Source organism: Cyprinus carpio, chromosome B3, assembly GCF_018340385.1.
Source record: "Cyprinus carpio isolate SPL01 chromosome B3, ASM1834038v1, whole genome shotgun sequence".
Taxonomy (NCBI): domain Eukaryota; kingdom Metazoa; phylum Chordata; class Actinopteri; order Cypriniformes; family Cyprinidae; genus Cyprinus; species Cyprinus carpio.
In genome coordinates this window covers 26,000,064-26,026,775 of record NC_056599.1, presented here as the reverse complement: position 1 = coordinate 26,026,775, position 26,712 = coordinate 26,000,064, and the positions used below count along the sequence as shown (strand labels likewise).

The following is a 26,712-nucleotide window of genomic DNA, read 5'->3' as shown; positions in this document are numbered from 1 at the left end:
CTGGTAGTGAAGTATCTATGTTTAGCAGCCTAATCTTACTTTGTACACTTCCCCTAGACACCTATAGTTCAGAACAGTGTATTTGGTAAATACACACACACTTTCACTGACCTTGATGGGCTTCTGCCTCTGTTAATATTGTGTGTTGGGGTATTTATTACACCGGTGTAGGCAGGTACTCTGGAGCTGGAGTCCGGACAGTGCAGCCCATTCTTAAAAGGTCTCACATCTTCAAAATGTGACATGCACATGCCAGTGGTATTTTCTGATCTATATAATCTGGTTTTTGTGAGGACTTGTGGCATATCCATGTCCCAAAGCACAAAGAGGATGTTCAGTTTTGGAGCTGCTAAATCTTAGCAAGTTTTCTCACAGCTGTTCTGATCTTCTGTTTCTGGAGGCATTGATATAATTTTTGTTTGTTTCAATCCACAGGGAAGCGGAAGTCTTCAAAGAGCAGGGAAATGCATACTATGTCAAGAAGGACTATGCTGAAGCTTTCAACTTTTACACCAAGGCCATCGGTAAGAACCCTTAAAAGTGTGCTTTGCTGTATGTTGTTCATCTGTCTGCCTAGCTTTCTGTAGGCATCTTTTGCATTGAGTTGCTCTTACACACTTCTGAATCACATACTGCCCTCACATTAGACTCAGTATTCACTCATGAGCACACGGTTTCTCTCGTCTCTACATGTTTTCCTTGAAGCCTGAAACATAATTTCCAGAATAGATTTTGTCATAGCAACCACTTGTTTTGGTGACCTTTTCCATTCCAGTTTTAACAAAAATAACCACAGATTTTCTTTTAATTCCCCTTTCTGTTTACTGAAGTGTCTATCTACATCTTTTGTTTGTGTCCTTTTAACAGACTTGTGCCCGAAAAATGTCAGTTACTATGGCAACCGCGCGGCCACATTGATGATGCTGAGTCGCTACAGAGAGGCACTGGAGGACTCCCAGCAGGCCGTGCGGCTAGATGACACTTTCATGAAGGTGAGCCCCTCTGACGTTCTAAGCATTTAGGATGGCTACTTCATTTTTTTTTCTAGAAAAATCTGGAAAGGTTCCAGTTGGTGCCATGCTTTAGCTCAGGGTATCCCAACTGCAGGGTGTTTGTGACTTGATAAAAAGCTAATAATTAATGTAATTTTTATGTTTATTATATCATATTTGATACACAAATTTCTATGGCCTTTAAACTATCAATATGATCAAAAATTTGCTAAATGCCTTCTGTTATCTTATTGATCGTTTACACCTTACACCTGGACTTAAGCAACTTAGGTTTATTGGATTACCTATAAATTTTTTTTTTTTTTAGAAAAATCACTGATAGTCACATTTGATATTCACATTTATGACCAAGCTTTTGATGAATTTTTATTTGTGCATTTTTCAATCGGCATTGCATTAAATGTTTTGACCTCTACAATAAAAACTACAGAGCATTTAAAGCATTTATATGCCATCTTACTAATACAGATTATTGGGAAATATGGAGTGGCATCTGATATTTATATGCATTTTATGCAAGTAATCTAGTATAATGTTATAAAGACCTTACTGATTTATATAACAAGCTATAAGAATTTCTGCAATTGCACCAAATTGCAGATTTTCTCAGTTTGGACACCTGAATAAAATTTTGTCCTTCTCTTAAATGAGCTCCACATTCTCACTCTGTCATACTGTATGAGTCATAAAAGCTTGATGTGTCAAATATGATCCTCAAAAGTTCATTCCATATCAAAATATTTTGACGTGTTAGGGTTTACAGGGTTAATCTTTAAACTTTAAAGGGTTTCAGCTGGCATAAAAAAAAGCTTGGAATTCATGAACTGATGAAATGCATACCTTGAATGAAATGCATGTTGTTTTGGATAAAAGCATCAGCCATAAATGAAGGTGTAGGCATAAATGTAAATGTAGTCAGCATTCTATTTTAAATTGTATGGCACTATTCATTATTGTTCTGTTCCACAGGGTCACATGCGTGAGGGCAAGTGCCACCTGCTGCTTGGCAATGCTATGGCTGCCAGCCGCTGCTTCCAGAAGGTTCTAGAGCTGGAACCAGACAACAGTCAGGCGCAGCAGGAGGTACATTGACTATAAATACCAAACACCGTTACGTCTCATTGCAGGCGTCCATAAAACTTATGGCACATGTCATTCATGAGGCCTCTGACCTCCTGTGTCCCTTGCAGCTGAAGAACGCAGAGTCCATCCTGGAGTTTGAGCGCTTGGCTGAGATTAGCTTTGAGAAGCGAGACTTCAGGATGGTGAGTGTGTTTGTATTACTCTTCTGTCTGCTGAGAGTCTGATGTACAGGTGAATATAAGTGTGTGTCTCTCTGTAGGTGGTGTTCTGTATGGATCGAGCATTAGAGCCTGCTTCTGCATGTCACAGGTTCAAGGTTTTGAAAGCAGAGTGTCTGGCTCTGCTGGGACGCTACCCAGAGGCCCAATCTGTCGCCAGGTAACAGCACTATAGCGTTACAGGAAATGTTTAGTTAATAGTTAACCGATATATGGTTATGCAAATTAAAGCTATGTTGATATAAAATGATTCAGTGATAGCAAATTAAGTACAATGTCTCTTTTTGCAGTATAAGCCTATTAAAACAGGAAGTGTGCTTTTTAAGTTTTATTGTATTTATTTTTAAATAGATGTTTTTAAAAGGTCTCACCATGAAAAGTGTTTTTGTGCATCTTTTTTTATATATTATAGACAGATGTATGTCTGCTATTGCCCACATAGTTCTCATCGTCCATTGAATAAGCCATATCAGTTGACCACGGATGTGTATTTTCTATCTCACTCTTGCTTTTTGGATCTTCAGTGACATATTGCGGATGGATTCCACCAATGGTGATGCCTTGTATGTGCGGGGATTATGTCTGTATTATGAAGACTGCATTGATAAGGCTGTGCAGTTTTTCGTTCAAGCACTGCGCATGGCACCAGACCATGAGAAGGCCCGTCTGGCCTGCAGAGTAAGGTTATAGTTCAGCCAAAATCTCCCTCGGGCCATCCAAGATGTAGATGACTTTGTATATCTATCCTACCATAGTTGGAGAAAGTTGGCTTTACATCACTTGCTCACCAATGGATCCTCTGCAGTGAATGGGTGCCGTCAGAACGAGAGTCCAAACAGCTGATAAAAACATCACAGTAATTCATGTAACTTCTGTCTATCAGTGAAGCAATAAGCTGTGTGTCATAGGATACAAATCCATCAATAAGGCATTTTAACTTTAAACGGTTGCTTCTGGCCAAAATATAAGTTTATAATCCGTAATATTGTTTCCTTCAGTAAGAAAGTCCCTTCCCTGTTGTTCTCTCACATCAGAATCTGTCGACATATTTTAGAACTGTGCTGGACTGGTTTTGCTTGTAAATGGTGTTTGATCTGTGCATATTTCTCTCCTGATTCAGATGAGATGACTATCCCTGGAGAAAGCAATTTTATGGATAGAGGACTCGTATTTTAGCCAGAAACAACAGTTTGAAGTAGGGGTGTGAGATATATCGGTAGACACGTTTACCGGTCTGTGCTGTGGCCATGGTCACAAAAATGCATCATTTGCACACATTTTTAAGCATTGCAGTTTAAAAAAAGAAGTGATTTTAAGCTGCAGAAATGCAACCAACAGTACCATATACAGTACATGCACTGTCTGTGAGGCTGTTTTTAAGCGTGGTCTGAGGTGCGTGCACATGAAGACGCTGCTCATAGAGTGCGTGAGTTTTTGTTGCTTTATTGGTCTTGAATGGTTAAATATACATGTATCAAAATGACAGTCTTTGCAAGCATTCTCGTGAACAGTCATTGAGGTCTTATATGAAAGTGAACAGCTGAGAAAGAAAACGCATGTGTAAAGTTATATTGGATTCAGATGTTCGGTCTTAAAAGGGAAGCAGCCATATTCTTCCTTTCTGTCATTCTTGATAATCAAGTCACTGCTCTAGACTAAATCTCTTTTGTACTTTAAAAAGAAGAAATTTAATTTGCACAGTGAAAACTGTTTTTGATTTCATTTATACAACGTAGCATTTCTTATTGTAGTTTTTTGCCCAGTTGTTTTTAATTAGTTACTTATCTTTAGTGAGCTTTAGTTGTTTTTTTGTTTTTTTAGGCTTGTATTAGTTTTTCTGTGATATTGACACTGGTGATAAGAATAATGATAAATTCTATGATATCGAAAACTTTGATGTCATAAAAATCTTATTAAAATAACTATATCGTGATATGTATTGTGATTGTGATATAAAATTACTCGTATCGCGACAAGAATTTGGTCATATCGCCCAAGCCTAGTTTGAAGTTAACATTTTAATGATGAATTTATTACAGACATGCAGCTTTTTGCTTCACAAGATGTTAACTGATGCCCAGGAGTGGTGTTATTGTAATGTTTTTTTATCAGCTGTTTGGACTCTCTTTTTGACGGCACCCATTCACTGCAGAGGATCCACTGGTGAGCAAGTGATGTAATGATAAATTTCTCCAAATCTGCTGCAGTGAACAAATAAACTTGCCTACATCTTTTATGGCCTGAGGGCTTGACCTTTCAGCAAATTGAACTGTTCTTTTTAAGTTTTAGTGCAGTGTCTGTAAAGTATCTAATTGTTTCTCTGTTATAGAATGCAAAATCCCTAAAGGCGAAGAAAGAGGACGGGAACAAAGCATTTAAAGATGGCAGCTTTGAGCAGGCGTATGAACTCTACTCAGAGGCCCTGACCATCGACCCAAACAACATCAAAACTAACGCCAAGCTGTACTGTAACCGAGCCACCGTCGGATCCAAGGTCTGCATTTGTTTTGGTGTTGTACTTGGTTCATTTGATACATTTGATTTCAATGCATTCTCATTATTGGAGTGCCCCACGAGGCCAAACAGTAGACCTTTTTCCCGTCTCATTTTGGTCATTGTTTGGCACTAACACACAACGTTTCTCTCTCTTCTCTGTGTCTTCAGTTAAACAAACTGGAGCAGGCCATTGAGGACTGCACAAAGGCTATTAAACTGGATGAGACCTATATTAAAGCTTATTTGAGAAGAGCCCAATGGTACGTTTGTGTTTCTACACACTTTAAACACATTTGATGTTTTATTTGTTGTTTAACCTGGTCATTTTGCACTATAGTTACATGGACACAGAGCAGTATGAAGAGGCTGTCCGAGACTATGAGAAGGTTTATCAAACAGAGAAGACTAAAGGTGTGTGTTCATTTTAAATGTGCATTCAAATGTTTCATTTCCATTAAAGATGCCAAACCTCATTTTTTTTTCCTGTGGTGTGTTTCAGAACATAAGAACCTGTTGAAGAACGCTCAGTTAGAGCTGAAGAAAAGCAAGAGGAAAGATTATTACAAGGTCCTTGGGGTGGATAAAAATGCCACTGAAGATGAAATCAAAAAGGCCTATCGTAAACGAGCCCTGATGCATCACCCAGGTACGCATTTCATTGAAAGAATCACAGTGTCTTCTCCTTATTCAGTCTATATCTGCAAATTGCCCAGAAGTCTGTCAGTTCTATAGGCAGTAATGTTTTTTTTTTTTTTTGTCCTAAAGGTTTTTTTTGTTTGTTTGTTTTTCCGTCCTGGTTCTGTAACACTGTCTCTCTTGTATTTTTCACAGACCGACATAGCGGAGCGAGTGCTGAAGTGCAGAAAGAGGAAGAGAAGAAGTTTAAGGAGGTGGGCGAGGCCTTCACTGTGCTCTCTGACCCCAAGAAGAAGTCCCGCTATGACAGCGGCCACGACCTGGAGGATGACGACATGAACATGGGTCTGTCTCCTTCACACTTTCAGGATCTTCTCATTTCTCTTTCTGTCAACACGGTTTAATTCTGTAATATGGGTTTCATTCATGCGCTTTGTCTTTCAACTGAAGCTTCCATAAAATAAGTCTAAAAATATGATTTGATTTATGTATGTTGACTAATGAGTTTGTCTTTTTATTTGCTCTTTTTCAGACTTTGATGCCAACAACATCTTCAAAGCTTTCTTTGGTGGCCCTGGTGGGTTTAGCTTTGAAGGTAATTCATGTAAGGCATACCTTTATTTACTTATCATACATTTATTAATCCCATGCTCAGACTGTACAGTAAACCCTTTGTTTTTCATCACTGTTGTAAAGTTTGGGGTTGGTACGATTTTTCATGGTTTCATGGGAATCATTTACTTGATCAAAAATGCAGTACAAACATTAATATTGTGAAATATTATAACAATTTAAAAAGAACTGTTTTCTATTTGAATATATTTGAAAATGCAGTTCATTCCTGTGATGGCAGTAAAGCTGATTTTTCAGCATCATTACTCCAGTCTTAAGTGTCACATGACTCTTCAGAAATCATTCTGATATGATTTGATGCTTTAGAAACATTATCAATGTTGAAAAGTTGTGCTGTTTAATATTTTTGTGGAAACCATACTACTTTTTTATTTCCGCAATTCTTTCAACAAAGTTTAAATTAAAACAAAGAGTGCCCTTACTGCCACTTTTGATAAATTTATACATTCTTGCTGAATAAAAGCATTAATTTCTTTCAAAATAATCGTACTGAACACAAACTTTTAATCCAATGTGTAAATACACCAAATTAAGACTACTGTAAAAATGCAGTCTACAGCTGTTGTGATGTAGCTTATTTGTGTCAATAATATTTTCTCATTATATTCAACTCTGATTCTTTTCTTTTCACTGTCACTAAATGTTTTTCATGTCTTTTTATTTTTTCTGCAGCATCTGGACCTGGTAATTTCTTCTTCCAGTTTGGCTAACTTGGCAGTTTTCATCATGTATGCAGTAGTTTCACAACCTCTGAATTCCCCTGAACCGGACTACTCCCCTCCATCCCTGCTCTCTGATGTCCTCACTCTGGTGTAATGGGCTTTCGGGCTCCACAGTTAGACCTGCGTCTGTGCCATTGACTTGTTTTACTGCTTACGCACAAAGACAACAACGGCAGGGCATGACCATTCTGTACCAGAAAAACAACATGATGCATTGCACACTTCTCTCTCTGATCGGTGTCCTTTTCGGCCATTGTATTCCAGCTTTAGTTTTATTTTATTTATTTTTTTTAATCCACTCTATCGAATGTACCCTGAAATTTTTGTCATTTTTCACTTTATTCAGCTTTCAGAAGCTTCAACTACAAATTGAGTTGATGTTTGGGGCAACATAAGACGGTGCTACATGCAAATCTGCTGTTTTTCCCAGGCTCACTCTAAATACTTTAATCTCTTTTCCTATCTGCCCATAAACAGCCCCTCTCCCAGCATATAACTGATCCAAATCCAAAGCACGTCAGAAACAAACACGGGTCAGTACAGGAAATCGTCACTGCTAGTGCCGTATAGATTGTTTAAACATGTACAGAGTCAGAATTCACACAGATATTATATTTATGTGACATTGCAAACCATTTTAAAGACCTCAGCAAACTATTATGTGAATGCAGCACCTCATGCCAAATGTCACCGTAAGAATAACGCTGGTTCTGGGTTTCGTCAAGCGAGTGGATTGTTTGACTACTGCATACAGAGGTTCAGAGAGAGTGCGTTCACGCACCTGTTGACCATGTTCCCTCTCTAAGATTCATTCGTCAATGTTGCCATTCAACCCCTTGCTGCATTGTACATTTTACTGGAATGTAAAGTGTTTCTTTGTGTTGATAGTTTATGACTGTTTAATTTTTTTTAACTGAAATACACTCTCTTTTTTGATATGTATATTTATTGTAAATTCGCTGGATGTGAGCTTTGGATGGATGGATGATCTTTCTATACACTAGGATCTACACTCTCAAAGGTTAAACCAGGGAGAGACTATGTTGGCCAGCACGTTTATTAATTTCTGAATTAAAGAGCCTCTGGAGGGAGTGAATGTCAGAGCAGCTGATTGATCTGGTGATTTGTGGGCTTGATACCATTGACTCCACAGTGTGTATAATATGGATCTATGTAAATTGCAGCCATTATCAGTGAGCCATGTTTACCGTTTTCCCAAAATGTCCCTTGACATCGGATCGCTGAAGATTTGTTGTGCTCCAGCATTCTCTTGCTGTCTTTGACCTGACCGTGTACCCAGTTAGGAAACTGTGCAGTTTAAGCATTTGTCTGGAATACGTTCATATTGCTCATCTTGAAAGATCTTCAGTGTATTCAGAAGACAATGTCCATGCTGACTTTGCTCACTCCGCTGGAACAGTCTTGACTATGGACCGTTTTTAAAAAGCCATGTAAATAAAGTAAGCCTCTTTCTGTTTTCCCCTTCACCAAATTCTTAACTTCTCTGTCTCTTCTAATACATATTTTGTAGTTTATTTTGCATCACCACAGGCGTTTTCACATTCTTGCTATATATATAAAATGTATGTGTCACGCCTAAGAATTTAAGATGGAATGACGTAGTACGTATTGGGATGTCAATCAGAGGTCTCACAGTTGATTGGCTGCTCAGAGTTTTGTTAGGCGCGTCGCTAGGATACAGCGGACAAGACCTTCCTGGACTACAAGTACATTTATTGATATGCATTGAATGGTTTTGATGTAGTTTTGTATAAATACGCATAAAATGTCCGATAACGAGGAAGGCCAAGGGCCGAAGAGTACCTTTAGCACCTATGTAGCTGAAGGGGACCAGCTGTTCCAGAAGGGAGAGTATGTCAAAGCTATCGAGAGCTTTTCCACGGTAAGATAATAACTATAACAGGGTCTGGGGATTATGCGAAATATATTTTACATTTCTTACATTAAACCTTGCTTTATTTCACACTTTATAAGAGTCTTCTTGGTTGCCCACCAGGCTTTAAGTTTACAGCCGGATGATAAAAACTGTCTGGTCGCCAGATCCAGGTGTTTTTTGAAACATGGGGATGCAGAGAGCGCGCTGAAAGATGCCGAGACCTCCCTCAAAGACAACAAAGACTTCTTCAAGGTTGTTCATCTGTGCTGCGTAATTCTGTTTTATCTCCTCGTTTGGTCCAAAAGGTTCAGGTTCAGCTTTGAGTCTGCATGTTCACATGTCCTGAAGGGGGCGAACTTACATAATCTGAAACCTTATCAGATGATTCTGGCAAAAGTGGGGCACTACGTTGCCCCAGAAAGTATGTGTACGCTTAAACTTTGATCAATATCATTGCATTCGATAAAGAAATATTAAACCAAGTGACATTTATGTCGTAAGTACGCTTTCGAATTTTACAAAATAACATTTTATTAATAAACAAAATGTTCTGTTTAAAATTAAGACTAAAAGTTTTAAGAGAAAAAGGACAGGTCAAACTAGTGAAACATGAGACACCATTCAGTAAAGTCACCTAAAAGTAGCTGCAAACTAGAGAAGTGAGGTTAGTTTTAGGGAAAGTAACCTTTTCAGATTGACACTTGGCTTGGTATCTTGTATGTAATGCAATGAAATGAAATAATTTTTAAGTGTGCCTTCAGTATCCGAATACTTTTTGGAGCTACTTTATATATAAAGCCTCTAAATTAATAATGTGCATTTCCAGTAAAAGCACTTAATTATCAGCACAGCAGTTATGTTTAGTTTCTAAATAGACTATATATATATGTATGTATGTATGTATGTGTGTGTATATGTGTGTGTGTATATATATATATATATATATATATATATATATATATTAGTATGGTGTCAAATTTTGTCAATTTAAATAGGTGATAGGAAATGTGAAAAGGAACAGTAAAGACTTTTCACATTTTTCCAACAAATGCATTTCAAATAAATGTTGTTTTGAATTTCTATTAATCAAAGAAATCTCATGGTTTCCACGAAAATATTAAGCAGAACAGCTATTTTCAACATTTAATAAAAAAAAGGTTTCTTGAGCAGCAATAAAAAATCATATTAGAATGATTTCTGAAGGGTCATGTGACACTAAAGACTGGAGTAATGATGCTGAAAATACAGCTTTGATCACAGGAATAAAATACATTTTTCCAATATATTACAATAGAAAAAAGTTATTTTAAACTATTAAAAGTCCAGTAATAACAGGAATATTATTACAAAGTAAATGGAGCATTGGTGAACTTAAGATACGTCTTTATATACATGTATTTACTTCTACACATCACTTTAAATTTCATCTTTTTACTGGGTTGTTAAACCAAGAGATTTTCAGAGGAGTGTATATCAATAGCAGGAATTTTATTAGTTAAGGAGCTGGCTTGTTATGTTACCACAAAGCATGTAGTGTCATGTAAGAATTATGAAAGAACAATGAAAAATCAGAAACCTGTTTGGTGCCATTGTATGTTCCTCTAGGCGTCCAGTCTCTTTAGTTACTGTAACTGCTCTGTATGAAAAGCTTCTTCTAACAGATAACCTATGATTCTCCTTCTCCATCCTGTCTCCTGCAGGGTCTGTATCAGAAAGCTGAAGCTCTCTACAATATGGGCGATTTTGAGTTTGCATTGGTCTACTATCACCGAGGCAATAAGCTGCGTCCAGAGCTGCAGGACTTCAGGCTGGGAATCCAGAAAGCTCAAGAGGCAATCGACAACTCAGTGGGCAGTAAGTCCTCAGACACAACATGATGAGAAATGTGGAGTTCATATTTTGGTTACACAGCAAACAGACCTCAGTTACCCACATCTCTCACCCAACCCAAAGGTCCTTCCTCTGTGAAGCTGGAAAATAAAGGAGACTTGTCGTTCTTCCACAAATCTAATGGGGTGAGTTGGCTATATTATCTTCTCTCTCTTGCTCGCTCTCTCATTTAACCACCTGGCCTCATCATGTTAATGCTTTCCAATTATGTTCATTTCAGCAGTTAGTAACACATTTGTTTGTTTGTTTAAAGGTTCGTTCCAAGCATTTGAATCATTCTCATAAGAGGGAATCCAAAAAGCATTGCCAGAAGATGGACAAAAATGAAAAAACAGCCAAGCAACTTCTGGGAGAGCTATACAGTGACAGAGAATACTTAGAGAAACTTCTACAAGATGAGGGTGTGTGTTTCAGTGTTTGTTTGTTGTTGGGGGGGGGTTTTTTGTAGACCTTTTCAAATGTAAGATTGCATCTGTGAAAGTGCATATTCTATGAAGTCTCGCAATCTGCTCCTATACAGATCTTATAAAAGGTAAGATAAGAACTGGAGAGCGTGTGCAAGATCTGATTGTAGGCTGTATCTCATATCTGGACACGCGGACGGCATTCTGGCAGCAGCAGAAGCCCATCTACGCTCGTCAGCGAGACAGAAAACTCATGCAGCAGCAGTGGAACCGGGTTCTTCACAAGCCTCCCTCAGACCCCACTCGATACATCCTCAACAGTCTGGAGGAGATTGACACAGGTGAATCTCTGCAGAGTTCGGGTCGGGTCATAATTCACAGTATAGGCTCCTAGCTAGAAATTTAGCGTTAGAAACCATACACTTTCTTTCAAATGTTCGGGAGTTCAAATGTTCTGCTCACCAAGGATGCATTTATTTAATCAATAAAAAATTAAAAATAATAAATATTAATACAATAAAATTCAGCAATTTCTATTTTAAAAAACTTAAAAATCAAGTTTATTCCTATGATGGCAAAGCTGAATTTTCAGCAGCCATTAGTGTCACAAGATCTTTCAGAAATCATTTTAATTGGCTGATTTGGTGCTCAAGAAACAATTATTATTATCAAAGAAGAAAACAGTACTGCTTAATATTTTACTTTATAAAAGACACTACTTTCATTAACTATAAAAATAACTAAACCATCATTAAAAAACAATTCAATTAATTCAAAATAAAAAAATACAATAAAAATCTGACTGACCACATTTTTCTGAATGTTAGTGCATGTAGATGATTTTTAGCTAATTGATGAGTGGCTGACTTTCATCAAGAACAACACTGAGGTTAGGGCGGGATTATGGTCCTAATTATTCTTTAGGTCACCCCACAGTGTTTGTTTAAACATAACACACCCATCTGATTATTTAAATATTTAATAGTGCTTGCTGAGGACATCTGAACAAAACCCTAATCCTAATTATTAAACTTTGGCATGGAACTTTGAGCATTAGATCAAAACTGACTTGCTGAGAAGAGATGTGCTATTACTTTTTTAAAGCTGTGGTCACATTTACTGTTGCCCTGAAAATTTCCATGGTCAAAATCCAATCCTTTCAGTAGGAATCGAGGTGTTTTGGAATTTAGGATGAGAGCGAAAGATTTCCTATGCAGATTTCCACAGGTGGGTAGTAACGAGTTACATTTACTTTGTTACATTTACTTGAGTACATTTTTTGGGTAACTAATACTTTTGGAGTATATTTAAAGATGAGTACTTTTACTCTTACTTTGCTTCGAATCAATAGGAAAAAAATTTACTTTTACTTTGTTATTGTGGGCCACGCTCCTCTCGTTACTTTAACTTAATGCAATACAAGTTACAAATGCTTCAGTTTATTCCAAACGCGCCATCTAAAGAGAAAATTGCTCTGTTTTCTGTGGAGTCAAGAAATCTGTAAATATGATAAAAAGAAGAATATGAGACAAAACTAAAAATTGTCACATTTTATCATTAGCTGTTTCAACACATACATGTTTTACCAAATAAAAAGGACAACACTTTTAGAGTTCATCCCACTATTTGATGTGAGCATAAGTATTGGAACAGCAGAATTTAAGGCAGATGTAAAAGATTAAAAGCTAATATTTAGTTGCAGATCCCTTGCATGCAATCAGAGCAGTGAGCCTGCAACCCACAGACATCACCAGACTCTTGGTCTCATCCTTTGAAATGCTTTTCCCAGCCTTTAATGCAGCCAATTCCAACTGTTGCTTGTTTTGGGGAGTTTCTGTCTTTAGTCTCCTCTTCAGCTGATGAAATTCATGTTCAATCGAATTTAAATCTGTTCTAGAGACAGCCATGCATGCCCATGCCATGACACAACCTCCACCAAGCTTTACAGATGAGCCTGCATTCTTAGGATCATTTGCAGTTTCCTTTTTTTCTCCACACTTTTGCTTTCCAATCACTTAGATAAAGGTTAATCTTTGTCTCATCGGTCCATCAACTTCCAAAACTCTACTGGCTCACATTTGTGAAGAATCTTGCCTTTCTATTTTTGGTACTGGTCAGAGGTTTGCATCTTGCTGTAGCTTCTGTAATTCTGTGTCAAATTCTCCTGCGGACTGTAGATTGTCAGAGCATCACCGCAGCTTTCTGGAGGTTGTTGGTGATTTTACCGACACATGTTTTATGGCTCATTTTTACAGCTTTTATGATTTGTCTGTCATCAAATACTGTTGTTTTTCTCAGCCGATCAGGTCATCGTTGGTTGCTGATGTCGCCAGTGGTTTCCAAACTCTTGATTTCTCCATGCCCTTTGTTTTTTTTATAGATCTAACTGGCTTCCTCTTTTCTTTTAGCATCCAAACTGCTTGCTTTTCTCTCAAAGTCAGCTCCCTCATCTTCATCCTGGTTTGTGTGTGTTGTCAGAATGCAGAAGCAATGGATATAACTGATAAGACACATTCCCTGTTTTTAATATCTGAAGAATTAATGCAACAGGACACAGCTGAACACTTAGAAAGACCTGTGAGGCAGCTGTTCCAGTACTTATGATGCTCACATCAGATATTGGGATGAACTCTAAAAATGCTGATCTTCTTAGCTGGTAAAACATCTATGTGTTGAATCACCCAATAATAAAATATGACATTCTGTAGTTTTGTCTCATATTCATCTTTTAATCATATTTACATATTTCATGACTCCACAGCAAACAGAACAATTTTGTCTTTACTGTCCCAATACTTACGGAGGGCACTGTGTGTATACACACACACACACACACATACAAAAACACACACACACACACACATACATTACATAAATTGTATCTATATATTGAAATTAAAATAGACTAGAGATATACAGTATATGATCCAAAGTAACTAGTAACTTACTACTTGAGTAGTTTTTTTTTATCTGATACTTTTTTACTCTTACTCAAGTAACTATTCAGACTATTACTTTTAGTTTTACTTGAGTAAATATTTCTATAGGTACTTTTACTTGAGTACAATTTTTGGGTACTCTACCCACCTCTGCATATTTCGTAATTTGTTCAATTTAGGTTAAGCGAATTCACCACACTGACCGAAGGAAAAGCTGCTTGGTAGGAAAGTGACTGTGAGATTTTAGACTTATGATTTTTGCCTGACAGACAACAAAACAGGCGAGAAAAGTTCTATAGACTTGCAATGAAGGAGAAACCTCATATCAGAATCAGAATAATGTCTTATCAGTGCTCTGGCATCACAGGAGTTTTGGATGGGGAATCACTACTCTACATCATTTTCAGAAAATGTTTTGTGTGCTATTGGATTTTTGAGAATTATCTCTTCCGCTGACAGCCTTGAGTTCAGGCAGCACAGATAGCGGTCTGAAGAAGGCCTGTGAGCTCATGAAGGTGGTGAAGGAATGGTCTGGGGAAGTGCTGCCCAATAAGAGAGAAGTGCTTGGGAACCTCCACAGCTGCATTGGTAGTCATATAATATCAATAGCACAAGAATGAGAAATATGAAACTCTGTTAAAAGTTTATCTTATATTCTTGTAGGCAATGCACTGATGGATCTTGGGGATATGGACAAGGCTCTGCATCATCATGAGAAGGATCTGGAGCTGGCCAAGAAAGGGTAGGTGACCATGAGAGCAGGAAAGCTACCTTTCTGTTTTTCTTGGTTGGTTAATAAACTAGAACTCATCCGGTGTGTTTGGTTTGTGCTTTGTTTCGTAGCGACCTGATGGACAGTAAATCCAGGGCTCTGGACAACATTGGCCGTGTGTACGCATGTATTGGCAAGTTTCAACAAGCTATAGAAGTGTAAGTGCATTTGCCTTTAATTAATATTGACTTTGGTGTTGATGTACACAGAGAAATCTATTGTAATAGTCATTTTATTTTGTTCTGTGTGTGTTTGCGTAGCTGGGAGGAGAAGTTGCCTCTAGTATGTGGTGGGTTAGAGAAAGCCTGGTTGTTCCACGAGATCGGCCGCTGTTACCTAGAGCTGAAACGCTACAGCGAAGCACGAGACTGCGGCTCTCGCTCACTCATGGCTGCGGATGACATCAGCGATGAAAAATGGCAGCTCAATGCCAGTGTGCTCATGGCGCAGGCAGAATGTGAGTCCAAACTACATTGCCCAGAATCGCCCAGGAAGCTTAACAGACTCTCTGACCATGAATAATCAAATTTCCCACATTGCTTCGAATCAATAGGAGTTAATGTGGTCGTTATGTATATTTGATCCATGCCACGCCGTACAATTAGATCATTTGACATCCTCTTTCTCTCTGACACAGTGAAGCTGGGTAACTACAAGGCCTGTGTGTTACACTTTGAGAGGGCACTGGACCAGGCAAAACTGCTGCAGGACGACTCTGCCAGCGAAGCCATCCAGAAGGTCAACACAGACATTCCTATCCTGCTCTCTCACTCTCTCCCTCATCCCTCTCAACATCCATCTCGCCTGTAGCCTTTTCTATAGTCCCATTCAAACTACACTAGAATGAGTGAAATTCTAAATCATGCAGGATGCGCAGTATGGTTTATATTACAGATGATCACAATTGTTGTTTGTTTGACTAAAGGTATACTCGTATGTACTATTGTTCTGCAAATATTTATCCAGTCATTTCAATAGGAATACACGCAACCAGAAATTTTGCATAAGGGTGCTTTTCACTATACGCACTATACAAATTTTAAAGTAGCTTTACAGAAATTCATGGTGCCAATGTTTATAATACCTTAATATCATAATTCCTTAGTCACATTTAGCAGATTAAAGCGGAGCGAAAATATAGTTTACATTTTGGGCCGATGCAAGCAATCAAGCAGTTGAGATATGCTATTTATTAAATATCGCTCAAAACAAGTATACTGTATATATGCTGATGAAGTTTTAAATATATATATATATCCTGATGAAGTTTTAAATATTTATATATCCAATTTTATATAAAGAGCTGGATGATAATATAGTTGCATTTTGCGGCAAAATAAAAAATGAAGCAGTTGTTATTTGCTATATAGTATATATTGCATTAAAGTTGTATGTATATGTTGTTTGTATGTATGTATATATATATATATATATATATAATAAATAGCATATATATATATATATAAATATATATATATACTATTTTACATAAATAGCTGTGCATTTTTTTCTGCATTGTTACACTGCGTAGCTCTGCCGACAGTGAAAACTCATTGGACCAAAATCCTGCTCCTAGTGCATGTTAAATATTAAATGTGGAGATTGATTGTGGAAGCTAAGACACATATCCAAAGTTCTTTCATGAAATTCTAGATAGCGCAGTCCATAGTCCTAACTCAGTCAGACATAATGACTTCATCACATGGAGCAGCTGATAGTTTTTTTTTTTTGAGCCAATGAGCTGTTGCTCAACATTCAAATTCTTGGCTTATTCTTGTTGAAGCAGTTGAAGCGTGCTTCAGAAACCCTCCACTTTCCCAAGCTCCACGTGTATAGATCTTCTACAGGGTGATTCAAGTATGCTAAATGGGGATTATTTCTTGTATGTTATATGTGCAGCAGCAGTATTTCTTACATGTTCAAGGCAGCATGTTTGTGGTTGTATCAGCAGTAGCAAGTCTCAGTACTTCTGCTGCAGCAGCAGCATAGCAGATCTATTCCACCAAGACCAAACATGTTAAAATTGTCATGTACATTACCATTCCAAAGCCTCTGAGATATACTGTTATTTTGTAACAAACCCTGAACTTCCATAAGAAGAGCAATTAGTTACTAAATATTTGTTAATAGTAGTTGTTTTGTCATAATAAGAACTGATAATTGTAATTTTTACATGCATTCATTAATCAGTTTTCTCGTATGTTATCTGATTCTAGACCATTCCATTCTTCTGATATTATATTTCTTCATGTTGCCCTGATATTATTTGTTTTACTATAATCAATTTCTCACCCTGCAGGCTCTTCGTGAAGCAAGACACAGAGTGACTCAGTAAAATGAGAAACCCCTCTGCATAAAGGGCTGCAATCAACTTCCATCCACCTACAAGACAATTTAGAACTAATGCATCCTTACTAGTAGAATAAAGTTTGCTTTAGGAACATTGTGCTGGATTGCAGTCGGTGTTATTGGTGAAGGATTACTTTGTTACTGCCTATCTGTGCTTGTTTCCATATGGGTAAAAAGATGTTTTGCATAGTTTTACATAATTAAAAGTCACAGTTTCAGAAGTATAACAAATCATGTGTTATATTTATGATGCAGTGTCCAAGTGATGTTGCCCAGATACTGTTAATGTTTTCCAATAGACCCACACATGCTGTGACCTTCTGTTGACACAGAGAAATACTCTTTTAATTCATAATCCAACCATAAAGGAACTGAAATTCATTTAAATGAGTTTTGACCTCTAATTTTACACTCCACCTACTGAGTCGATATAGACTTTATGTTCTCAACAAAACTCTCAAAACTGAACAGAAGTATAAGCCCTGTCAGAATGCTTAATTACGCATTACAGGCAGTTTGAGTGTGAGAGTATTTTTGTGTGGGTTATATCTGCTATATATGCACAAACCACAAATACTTGTGAGAAGGCGGTCACAGCCAACCTGCGTTTGTTCTGAACTCCGCTGTGATAAACTGAAGCAGCGATTCTTAACTGCAGAACCTGTCAGTGCAATGTCAGAAAGCGTAGCCACACAGAAATCCTGCATACATTTCACACGTCCCACAACGATATCAACAAGACACAGCATGCACACTCCAGCTGTTTTCATTTTTGCAGGTATGCTTTTGTATAACTGGCCTGTAAACATGCATTCAAAGAGCATGTGGTGCCTGCAGATCCTTTTTTATTCTTTATGAACTTCATTTTAAAACACAAACAAAGGAATTGAATACTTTGATCATTTTGATAGGCATGTATTCATTATAATATATTCTGACATATCATGATTACAAGGACCTTACTGAGTCTGCTGGAAATCAAGTCCATACTTGTGTGAGGCATGAAAAGCTTGAGAAATTTGTTTGCCTTATCAAAAAATTGTTGCAATATATATTTTATGCAGTAGATACCATCAAACCTATAGGTGTAGACAAGTATTCCTTTAGTGGCCTACTGCAAACTTCTTAATCAGTGACAGTGTATGAGAATTGAAACGATTTGTGATGTTTGCTCTAAAAGTAGGCCTGTATACAATGACTTTTCCTGGCACAATTATTTTACAAGAATGTTCTGAGAAGTTTATTAAATATAAATGGTAATTTTGGGGGACGCAATCAAAGGTTCGCAAAATTCTGCAACAAATTATCTTTTCACTCCGCTATTATGGTTAGCTAAAGACCTAATATCGAAACAACTTTTTAATTAAACACGTTTTTGATTATATATTTGTGATGTGCAAAACTTTAATAAAGTGTTAAATAATAAAAAAAATGTAATACTTTTTTTTTTTATTGACGTGACCTACCAAAACTGATCGCACTAAGAAAGTGCGAGTGCGGTAGGCCTACTGTTTCCATACGAACACACACACACACACACACACACACGTGACCATGGACCACAAAACCAGTCATAAGGGTCAATTTTTCACAATTGAGATTTATACATCATCTGTAAGCTGAATAAATAAGCTTTCCATTGATGTATGGTTTGTTCGGATAGGACAATATTTGGTCGAGATACAACTATTTGGAAATCTGGAATCTGAGGGTGCAAAAAAATCTAAATATTGAGAAAATCACCTTTAAAGCTAAGTTCTTAGCAATGCATATTACTAATCAAAAATTAAGTTTTATTATATTTTCAGTAGGAAATTTACTAAATATCTTCATGGAACATGATCTTTACTTAACATCCTAATGATTTTTGGCATAAAAGAAAAATCTATCATTTTGACCCATACAATGTATTTTTGGCTATTGCTACAAAATACCCCAGTGACTTAAAACACAACATCATCCTCAGCCAACCAAGGGCCGGAACCCTGGTACAGGGTCTCTCTCTCTCTCTCTCTCTCTCACACTCACACACACACACACACATATATATATAACAACATATACACACACACATACATATGTGTATAATATATATAGAGAGAGAGAGGTTGGGGGTCAATATATATATATATATATATATATATACTTATATATATATATATATATATATATATATCTTATGTATATATATATATATATTTATTACCCCCAACCTTTTTTTCTTGTGTGTGGGTAACAAGTTACATGTTGGGGAATTAACAAGTTACATGTAACAGAATTACGTAATTTAATTACAAAATAAATGTAACTGTATTTTTTTTAAATTAAAATACAGTTACCTATGAAAATGTTAACGATTACAAAGGGGGTTACATCTGAATAATTTCACACTCATACATATTCATTTGATTTCTTTCCCAAATTGCAATGGCTGCTATAAAATATGAGACACCACTGTTTCAGGAGTTGAGGACACATGCTTATTCGATAACTGCTTTATTTCCTATTTGGGTTTATGTATATACTTTATTTTTAAGAATTAAAATAAAACATTCGTTAGAAATTTAGAAAGGTAGGGTAACTTGTAATCTGTAACCTATAATATTTCCAAAGTAACCTTCCCAAACACTGATGACCCCCCCAACCAATTCGCACCATCTTCTAACATTGGGGCTTCACAGTGTTAGTCATCGTCAAGAAATAAAGTACTTAGTAATTAAACCATGTGATAATCGAGACATAAAGACGAGCAGTGTGATGAACCTAAAAATAAAATAAAAACCCGGTCGCTGACGTGCGAAGTGAAGCAGCAGCGGGAGCGCGCAAAAAAAATGTACCTCTGTTCAGTTTTATATCTGCCTCTCCCTTCCGCGTCCGCGCGCACAGGAGCGTGCTCAAGTGCCAGTGGTTTCCGTTTTGTTTCCTGATTATTGCTAGTGCTCGGCCAGGCGGGCGTTTCTGCGTAGCGCTCTGGAGAAACGTGTATTTGGCTGTACGGCGCTTTGAACCTTCAGCCTCGGAAAACGGTGACAGCTTTTCACACATCTGCCAACGTTGTAATCAAGTGAGTTGCATTTACGCTGATCACAGACTGTTACTTTGTAATCGTGTAGAACGTATTTGCAACCAGCGAGTTTGATTATGCATATCTAACTTTAAGTGAAAAGAAAGATTTTTTTTATGCAACAAAAAAAAAATGCTTCTGGCATATGCTTTATTTCCCAGCTGCGCTAGGCATTGCCACGCTGATTTGTTTTGTCTGCATGTAGCGTGGCTGGGCACTGCCACTCCCCAAACCATGGCTTTGCATTGTTACCGCTAATTAACTGAGCTCGTTCATTTGGTCGTATTCATGTACGAGTCTCTGTAGATTTAGACATTCACTGAATTAAGTGTAGCCCGCGTTTCTTCTACGCACAATTTTTCCACCAAGTTGTCTAAATTCATGTGCGCAACGTCGTTAAATCATGTAACGTTCCCGTTATACGCGTGTGACCTCTGCTTGATGTGTGGCTACCGTCTGAGTGAATCTACTGGGCGTTTTGGGTTTTCTTTGTCTTCCATAGATTAGGTGGCGTGTCCGAATCTAATTTGGTCACACAAAGGCTGCGTATCAAAATCCAGTGAGCTGCCTACCTAGACAGCATTTGGGCATCATACACGCCGAACTGACGCACTACGTGTTTGCTTCCGAGAAATGCTGCCCAAGCAGGCAGCACACTTGGTATTAGACACAGCCACAAGAAAGTGGCCTAATGATGTGCAGGTGTTAGTGTCTCACGGTTCACTGCTGAGCTCCTGTAAAACAGGGGCCTGCTTCTGCTTTTCACACACTTTCATCAGAACCTGGGCCGTGTCCAAGGTGAAATTAAAGCTAGTTTGTGTAAAATCCGGCCACTGCTTAAAGAAGTTAATATTTAGTGGCGGTAAGAGGTGCTTTTTGAACCCATCATCAGCTGTGAATTGTGTCGCTTGGCTGATATCAAGGTTTGTCATTTGATTAAGCTGTGAAGATTTGCATGCTTTATAAAATGGGGAACAGATGTTTTTTTTTTTTGGCCAGAAGGTGATGATGACAAGTGGTTTCACAATGAAAGCAAGTCATTTGACATCTGATGACTTTAACAACCTAATATCTGAGCTATAGCTGTACTTCTGCTTATTAATCTGAAACACGACATTAGAAGACTGCGATGTGACGGTGCAAAGTATCATTAAAACCAAAGAGCTTCTTGGTTTACTTCAGGCCTCCATAAAAGAGAAAAAGATGATAGACAAAGAGAAATATGAATAAAAAGCGAAGGAGTAACGTGTAGGCCAGAAAAAAAAGCAGCTCTTGCGTTGGCAGTCTGATGCCTACTCAGATTTCACTAGAAATGCACAGTGGTGTTTTATTTCATATGAATTCGAATGTGCATTGGTCTAAATGGAGCAGTGATTTTCAGATTTGGATGAGAGCTGGACGCTGTACAGAGGTTGCAAAACTAAAATATGCAGTTGTGGGTAGTAAAATTGAAGTTTCCAAGAGCCTGCGTGCTGTGAAGGGTCTGAAGAAGTGGTCGTTTTGACTGCCCTGTTCAGGTGGATAGTTTCTGTTAATCTTTACCAAGCATTCCTGGAGCTGCCTGTCATTTAACCCCTTGTTCACATTTGCATCTCATGTAACTCATCTCATGTACAGAGTAATCTCTTGAAAAAATGCATTCGCACTCACTCTTTTCTGTTTATCAGAAACAGCCTGCTGTGTATAATGGACGCTGAACAGAATCAGGAAGTTCCAGAGACTGTTGCTGAGACACAGGAAGTGGCGATGAAACAAGAGGAGAATTTGGAGTCCAAAGAGGTGGCACCTTCAGAACCTGAGAAGACCCCAGAGACGGAGCGTCCTGCTGGGGAATTGCCAGAAAACGAGAAAGCGACAGACTCTGAAGCGCCTCCTGCCAAACCGTCTGAACCCGAGGTGGCGCCGGAAAAATCTCCTGAGGAAACCCCGGCTGCCGAGTCTTCTGAGAAACCCCCTGAGCCAGAACAGCAGAAGAAGTCTGAGGAGCCACAGGTTCAAGGGAATTCTGAGCCCGAGAAGCAGGAGGAAGAAGCTGTGAAAGAGGAGGAGCCTGCCAAAGAGGCAGAGTCCAAACCCACTGCTGTGAATGAAGCCAAGCCCGAAGAATCTGATAAAGATAAGGAGACAAAGACAGAAGGAGGACAGGATAAGGTACAACCAGACGCTGATGGAGTTCAAGCTGAGCCTCCGAAAGAGGCCGAGACCAAGCGGAAAGAGCCAGAGCTGCCTTTGTTCTTTGGCTGGTTCCTGCTTCCAGAGGAAGAGGAACGAATTAAGTGTGCAACCATGGACTTTCTCAAGACGCTGGACACTTTGGAGGCATTCAAAGAACACATCAGTGAATGTGAGTGAGTGACTGTGTGAACACATACACGTGTGGTTTTCCTCAGAGTTGGTGTGTTTGTAGTGCTGATTTTGTTTTGTTTTTTCTAGTTACTGGTGAGGCGGAGAAAGAAGTGGATCTTGAGCAGTATTTCCAGAGCCCATTGCAGCTCCACTGCACTACAAAGTTCTGTGATTATGGGAAAGCAGAGGGGGCTAAAGAGTATGCAGAGCTACAGGTAAAAAAATTAGGGCATTAATCCGTTTTAATGTAAATTCTTTGTTTAATTTAAATGTTCATTTATGAAACATGAAATGTTAATTTATTAGCATTAATTAATTATACATGGAAATTAACTTGAACTTAGATTAGTAAGTATGAGTTTCTTTTGCACAATTTAAAAATATACATATTTTATTAGATAGACAATGGTTTTATTCAGATGTTTAACTGATTTATTTAAAAATGTATTTGAATTTTGGTCTAGTGTATATTTGAAACTTATTTTTAAAACTTTAATTGTATATTGATGCTGGCATGGCGTTAAAAAGTGAATAAAAATATACATGAATGAAATTGCAAGAGAATAATTGTCTTTGTATACAGTGCATGGAGAGGCAGAAATCCCATAAGAATGTATTTAAAGCCTTCACCTAAACAATATTACATTTGAAAAAAATTATAAAGAGAACTGAAACAAAATGCAGAAATTAATATAATGTCACCCAACAAAAAAATAACCAACAGATCAATAAAAGAAAAATAACATGTAAATGTGACAGTATACAAGTGTAATTATGTGAATGAAGATCAATGAATGCTGAAAAATAGTGTGTTGTTAGTTCATGAAACCTAACTAATGTTAACAAATTAAACTTTTTTTTTTTTTTTTTTTTTTTTGTAAAGTGCTACCAAATGTTAATACAGTACTTATTTGACCATATTTTGTCTTGCAGGCGGTCAAGGAATCCCTTGCCAAATCTTATGAGCTTTCAGTCACTGCTCTCATAGTGACCCCTCGTACGTTTGGGGCCCGTGTGTCTTTGACAGAAGCCCAGGTGAAGCTGTGGCCCGAGGAAGCAGACAAAGAAGGGGTCGCTCCGGCCCTCCTGCCCATTGTAGAGGCTCTTCCAGTGGGTAGCCGTGCCCACGTCACATTAGGCTGCTCGGCAGGTGTGGAGGCAGTTCAGACCGGTTTGGATTTGCTGGAGATCCTGGCTTTGCAGAAAGAGGGCAAGGAGGGCACCCAGGTCGAGATGGACTTGGGTACTTTGACCTATCTGAGCGAGGGCCGCTGGTTCCTCGCCCTGAGGGAACCGATTAACGCAGATACCACCTTCACTAGCTTCTCCGAAGACAAGCCCACCACCGGCGACCAGGGCAAAAAGGATGGAGAGAAGAAAAAGAAAAAGTGTACCATTCTGTGAGTGCAAAGCAAGGAGGAGAAGGGGGGGGAGGGGAGGAGAGGAGAAGACATTTTTCCTAAGGGCTCCGGCCCTCGGTTGGCTGAGGATGATGTTGTGTTTTTGCATGTGTGTAGGTGGATTGCGTGTATGTTTCGCAGCTTTAGTGTGTGCACAGGGATGGCTTGGGATGATTTAGCAGGTAGTGTGAGACCAGACGTTCCAAAGTGGCCTGCTGGCTCCCGGCTTTCTCTTAGCTGGTGCCTTTTTTCCTTTTGCCTGGCAACACAAGCTCAGAGGCCTTAGTATCTGCCTTAAGGTCATGGATCACTTTGCTGGAAAGTTCACTCTGCGTTAGGTGCTAGTTCACTTGGCTGTTTGGCCGCCACACCATCCCTGTTCCCTTTACACAGGTACATCCACGACCGGTCTTCCTTACACGTGACACTCATCTAGAACACTTAGATTTAGCACAACTTTACTGGTTTGATTAACTGATTTCTACTCCGTTCCAGCCGAGTTCTTGTTAATTAGTCTAGATACCTGGTTTCACAATCAGTATCTTTAGAAGATTTGCATTCTCAATATACATTTAGATCTTCGAGTTCATCAAAAAGAGCACCTTGATGCTTCAACACAGGAAGTTTTGGCATAGAGTATAAATTTGTTAGTTTAGTATGTGATTCTTCGCTGTCCCTCTCTTTCTTCAGCCTTTGTGGAGCTGATAATTTCCAAGAATTCATGCTGCACCTTTATAATCTCACCGATAGTGATCTTTTGTGTGTGTGCATGCCTCTTGCCAAAAAGAGAAGAAAAAAAAAACTTGACATGGTTAATCCCTCTCTCGCAATCACGTAAAATTCACCAAGGTTTTTCTTTTTATCAAATAAGATTACATGCTCTCTGTGACATGTTTTTAGGCTAAAGTGTGTATGTGTATGAAATAGTGTTCTCTCCTAAACTTATCGTTTACACAGTGTTGGTCACACCATCGGAGACCCCTCTTGAATTTACAGCCCGTCACGTCGGATGAGACATGCCTGTACTTCTCTTCATTATATCTGTACGATCAGCTCTTTCATAAACCAGTATATTCACATGTGATAGTAAATTTACTCTCTCTCTCTGTCTCTCTCATTATCAATTTTGAAAAAAAAAGAAGTGCACTCTAAATACTGTGACAAGCATCTATGTGGTGCCTTCCTCTTCTGTAGGTTTCTAGATGGCCGAAGCTATGCTTCTTATAGGTCTCTGACATCAAGGCACTAATTTTTTTGCACTTACCTTGTTTTTCATTTGTTTTTGTACACTTAATAAAGAATGTGCTTGGCTCTGACAACCCTGGCGTTCTGTTCTTGCTGTAAGTGAATTATGGTCTTAATGTTTGAAGGATTGAATTTATTAGATAGCTTGTTCTAATTAAGGACGTGTGTGTAATTTGTTCCAAATGGGTGGTTTCATGCACATTCCACTTCAAATAGTTTCCACCTTTGCACAAATTGGCAAATGTGTAACTGGAGCAAACATCTGGTTCCTAATCAGCACCGGTTTCTGGATTCATAGGAAATTAAATTATCTTAAAAAATGCAGGGGATTAGTAACTAATAAGTGTAAAATAATAGTAACTTAAGTGGCTCGGGAATACACAACCTCATAATTATTGACCGCACAACTGCATCTTCCCATTTAGTTCATTTCACAGTTCACAGTAAGTTTGCCAGTAGGGGGCGATTGTCTCCACTAAAAGCTTCTAGATGGAAAATATTGTAGCTTTAGCTCAACAGCTAGTGAGTTGACCAACCAGAGAGGCAAGAATATGTAAAATAATCCCTCCCACGCAAATATATCTCTCTCTGACATGCAAGATTTAACTTGTATCGAGGTGATAATTTCCCTAAGTATGGTTGAGGTGGGTGTTTGAAGAAACACCATCTATCCACTATGTCTGGATGGTGCCGCTTGGACACATTCTCAGTGATTAACTATATTTATGTGTGTGAATGAACAACCGTGCAGGCTTTAACAATATAACTTAGATGCCATATTGAATATAACACTGATGAAAACAAGACTGTGAGGGGTAGACATACTGACTTCACAATGCATGCACTGTATATAAGTCCTAAATCATGTTCATTTTTCACATATCCCCCCCCCCCATCGGCTTAATAATTGGCATGTTGTTAAACAACAGTACAATCCATTGAGCACAATCTACTTCCCTCAGACTCGTTTTCATTCCTGTCAAAAATAAAATATACCACTACCCGCCTAAGGCCTATGCCACGGCGGTAAACTTGTGGTTTCCAAACTGACTTATCAGAGTCTTGCTTCTGCAAACACTGTTGACATCCAGTGATCAATGGTTATGTTTCTATTTTAAGCCCATTCTGTCTGTTTTGTAAATTCAAGTTGAGTCATGTCTCTTGGCCAGATGAGCTGATGCTGCTGTGGACAGAGGAGCCAGAGTGCCCTTTTGTAAAGGCCAATTAATTCACCTGAAAAGCTTTGATTTTATCTGACGTGGTGCATTAGATATAAAGCTAATTCAATTTTAAATGACTCTTGTGCAAAAGAAAGGAATGTGCTGCCTGGGGAGCCTGACTTTGAGAAAGCCTCTGCTGGATTTGTGTATATTGAGCCAATGTATACATTATTTTGTGAAAATGATGGTTGTTGTTTTGTTCAGTACTTCTTGTAATATTCAAAGTGTCACTCTTGTTGCTAAGCCCTAGTAAAGTGATTATAAATTAAATACTCAAATTATTACATTGTGACTTTCAGTTGTGACCAGACTGTGCGGCATGGCCTAAGAGTATGGTGCAATTTCTAGCAATGATTGTTTACTTGTCTGGCAAAAAAGAAATGTG

At 38.2% G+C, this 26,712-nt stretch overlaps 3 protein-coding genes across 7 annotated transcripts in view; all 3 read left to right on the top strand.

The window, feature by feature from the left end:
- Nucleotides 1-8,288, top strand: part of LOC109054898 (dnaJ homolog subfamily C member 7-like) — a 16,945-nt gene extending 8,657 nt beyond the window's left edge. Inside the window, 13 exon segments of the mRNA XM_042720454.1 lie at nt 436-524; nt 868-992; nt 1,983-2,096; nt 2,204-2,278; nt 2,356-2,474; nt 2,839-2,992; nt 4,644-4,808; nt 4,979-5,070; nt 5,148-5,221; nt 5,310-5,456; nt 5,642-5,791; nt 5,979-6,041; nt 6,752-8,288. Of these exon segments, the coding sequence (XP_042576388.1) occupies nt 436-524; nt 868-992; nt 1,983-2,096; nt 2,204-2,278; nt 2,356-2,474; nt 2,839-2,992; nt 4,644-4,808; nt 4,979-5,070; nt 5,148-5,221; nt 5,310-5,456; nt 5,642-5,791; nt 5,979-6,041; nt 6,752-6,789 (1,405 nt within the window). The 3' untranslated portion in view covers nt 6,790-8,288.
- A 147-nt stretch (nt 8,289-8,435) lies between these two features.
- LOC109109100 (outer dynein arm-docking complex subunit 4-like) lies at nt 8,436-17,433 on the top strand. 3 transcript variants are annotated; one of them, XM_042720455.1, is made up of 12 exons: nt 8,436-8,704; nt 8,819-8,950; nt 10,399-10,552; nt 10,652-10,713; nt 10,842-10,989; nt 11,109-11,333; nt 14,391-14,519; nt 14,595-14,673; nt 14,775-14,861; nt 14,964-15,160; nt 15,341-15,441; nt 17,003-17,433. In XM_042720455.1, the coding sequence occupies exons 1-12, from the start codon at nt 8,588-8,590 to the stop codon at nt 17,036-17,038; spliced, it is 1,467 nt and encodes a 488-aa protein (XP_042576389.1). In that variant the 5' UTR covers nt 8,436-8,587; the 3' UTR covers nt 17,039-17,433. The 3 variants fall into 3 exon arrangements, with proteins under 3 accessions (XP_042576389.1, XP_042576390.1, XP_042576391.1); XM_042720456.1 differs by lacking the exon at nt 14,391-14,519; XM_042720457.1 differs by lacking the exons at nt 8,436-8,704; nt 8,819-8,950 and adding an exon at nt 9,015-9,194.
- Nucleotides 17,434-19,957: 2,524 nt separating this feature from the next.
- Nucleotides 19,958-25,181, top strand: LOC109057191 (2',3'-cyclic-nucleotide 3'-phosphodiesterase-like). 3 transcript variants are annotated; one of them, XM_042720452.1, is made up of 4 exons: nt 19,958-20,116; nt 21,784-22,460; nt 22,550-22,677; nt 23,396-25,181. In XM_042720452.1, the coding sequence occupies exons 2-4, from the start codon at nt 21,803-21,805 to the stop codon at nt 23,864-23,866; spliced, it is 1,257 nt and encodes a 418-aa protein (XP_042576386.1). In that variant the 5' UTR covers nt 19,958-20,116; nt 21,784-21,802; the 3' UTR covers nt 23,867-25,181. The 3 variants fall into 3 exon arrangements, with proteins under 3 accessions (XP_042576386.1, XP_042576385.1, XP_042576387.1); XM_042720451.1 differs by lacking the exon at nt 19,958-20,116 and adding an exon at nt 20,735-21,039; XM_042720453.1 differs by lacking the exon at nt 19,958-20,116 and adding an exon at nt 21,496-21,633.
- The last annotated feature ends 1,531 nt before the right edge of the window (nt 25,182-26,712 follow it).

What these genes read in the sequence shown, in the direction of transcription:
- LOC109109100 (XM_042720455.1), top strand. Translation starts at nt 8,588, where the DNA reads ATGTCCGATAACGAGGAAGGCCAAGGGCCGAAGAGTACCTTTAGCACC. An exon ending in CTATCGAGAGCTTTTCCACG is followed by an intron (nt 8,705 to 8,818) that starts GTAAGATAATAA and finishes GTTGCCCACCAG; the next exon opens with GCTTTAAGTTTACAGCCGGA. An exon ending in AATCGACAACTCAGTGGGCA is followed by an intron (nt 10,553 to 10,651) that starts GTAAGTCCTCAG and finishes CCCAACCCAAAG; the next exon opens with GTCCTTCCTCTGTGAAGCTG.
- LOC109057191 (XM_042720451.1), top strand. Translation starts at nt 20,750, where the DNA reads ATGCTGCCCAAGCAGGCAGCACACTTGGTATTAGACACAGCCACAAGA. An exon ending in GTCGCTTGGCTGATATCAAG is followed by an intron (nt 21,040 to 21,783) that starts GTTTGTCATTTG and finishes TCTGTTTATCAG; the next exon opens with AAACAGCCTGCTGTGTATAA. An exon ending in CAAAGAACACATCAGTGAAT is followed by an intron (nt 22,461 to 22,549) that starts GTGAGTGAGTGA and finishes TGTTTTTTCTAG; the next exon opens with TTACTGGTGAGGCGGAGAAA.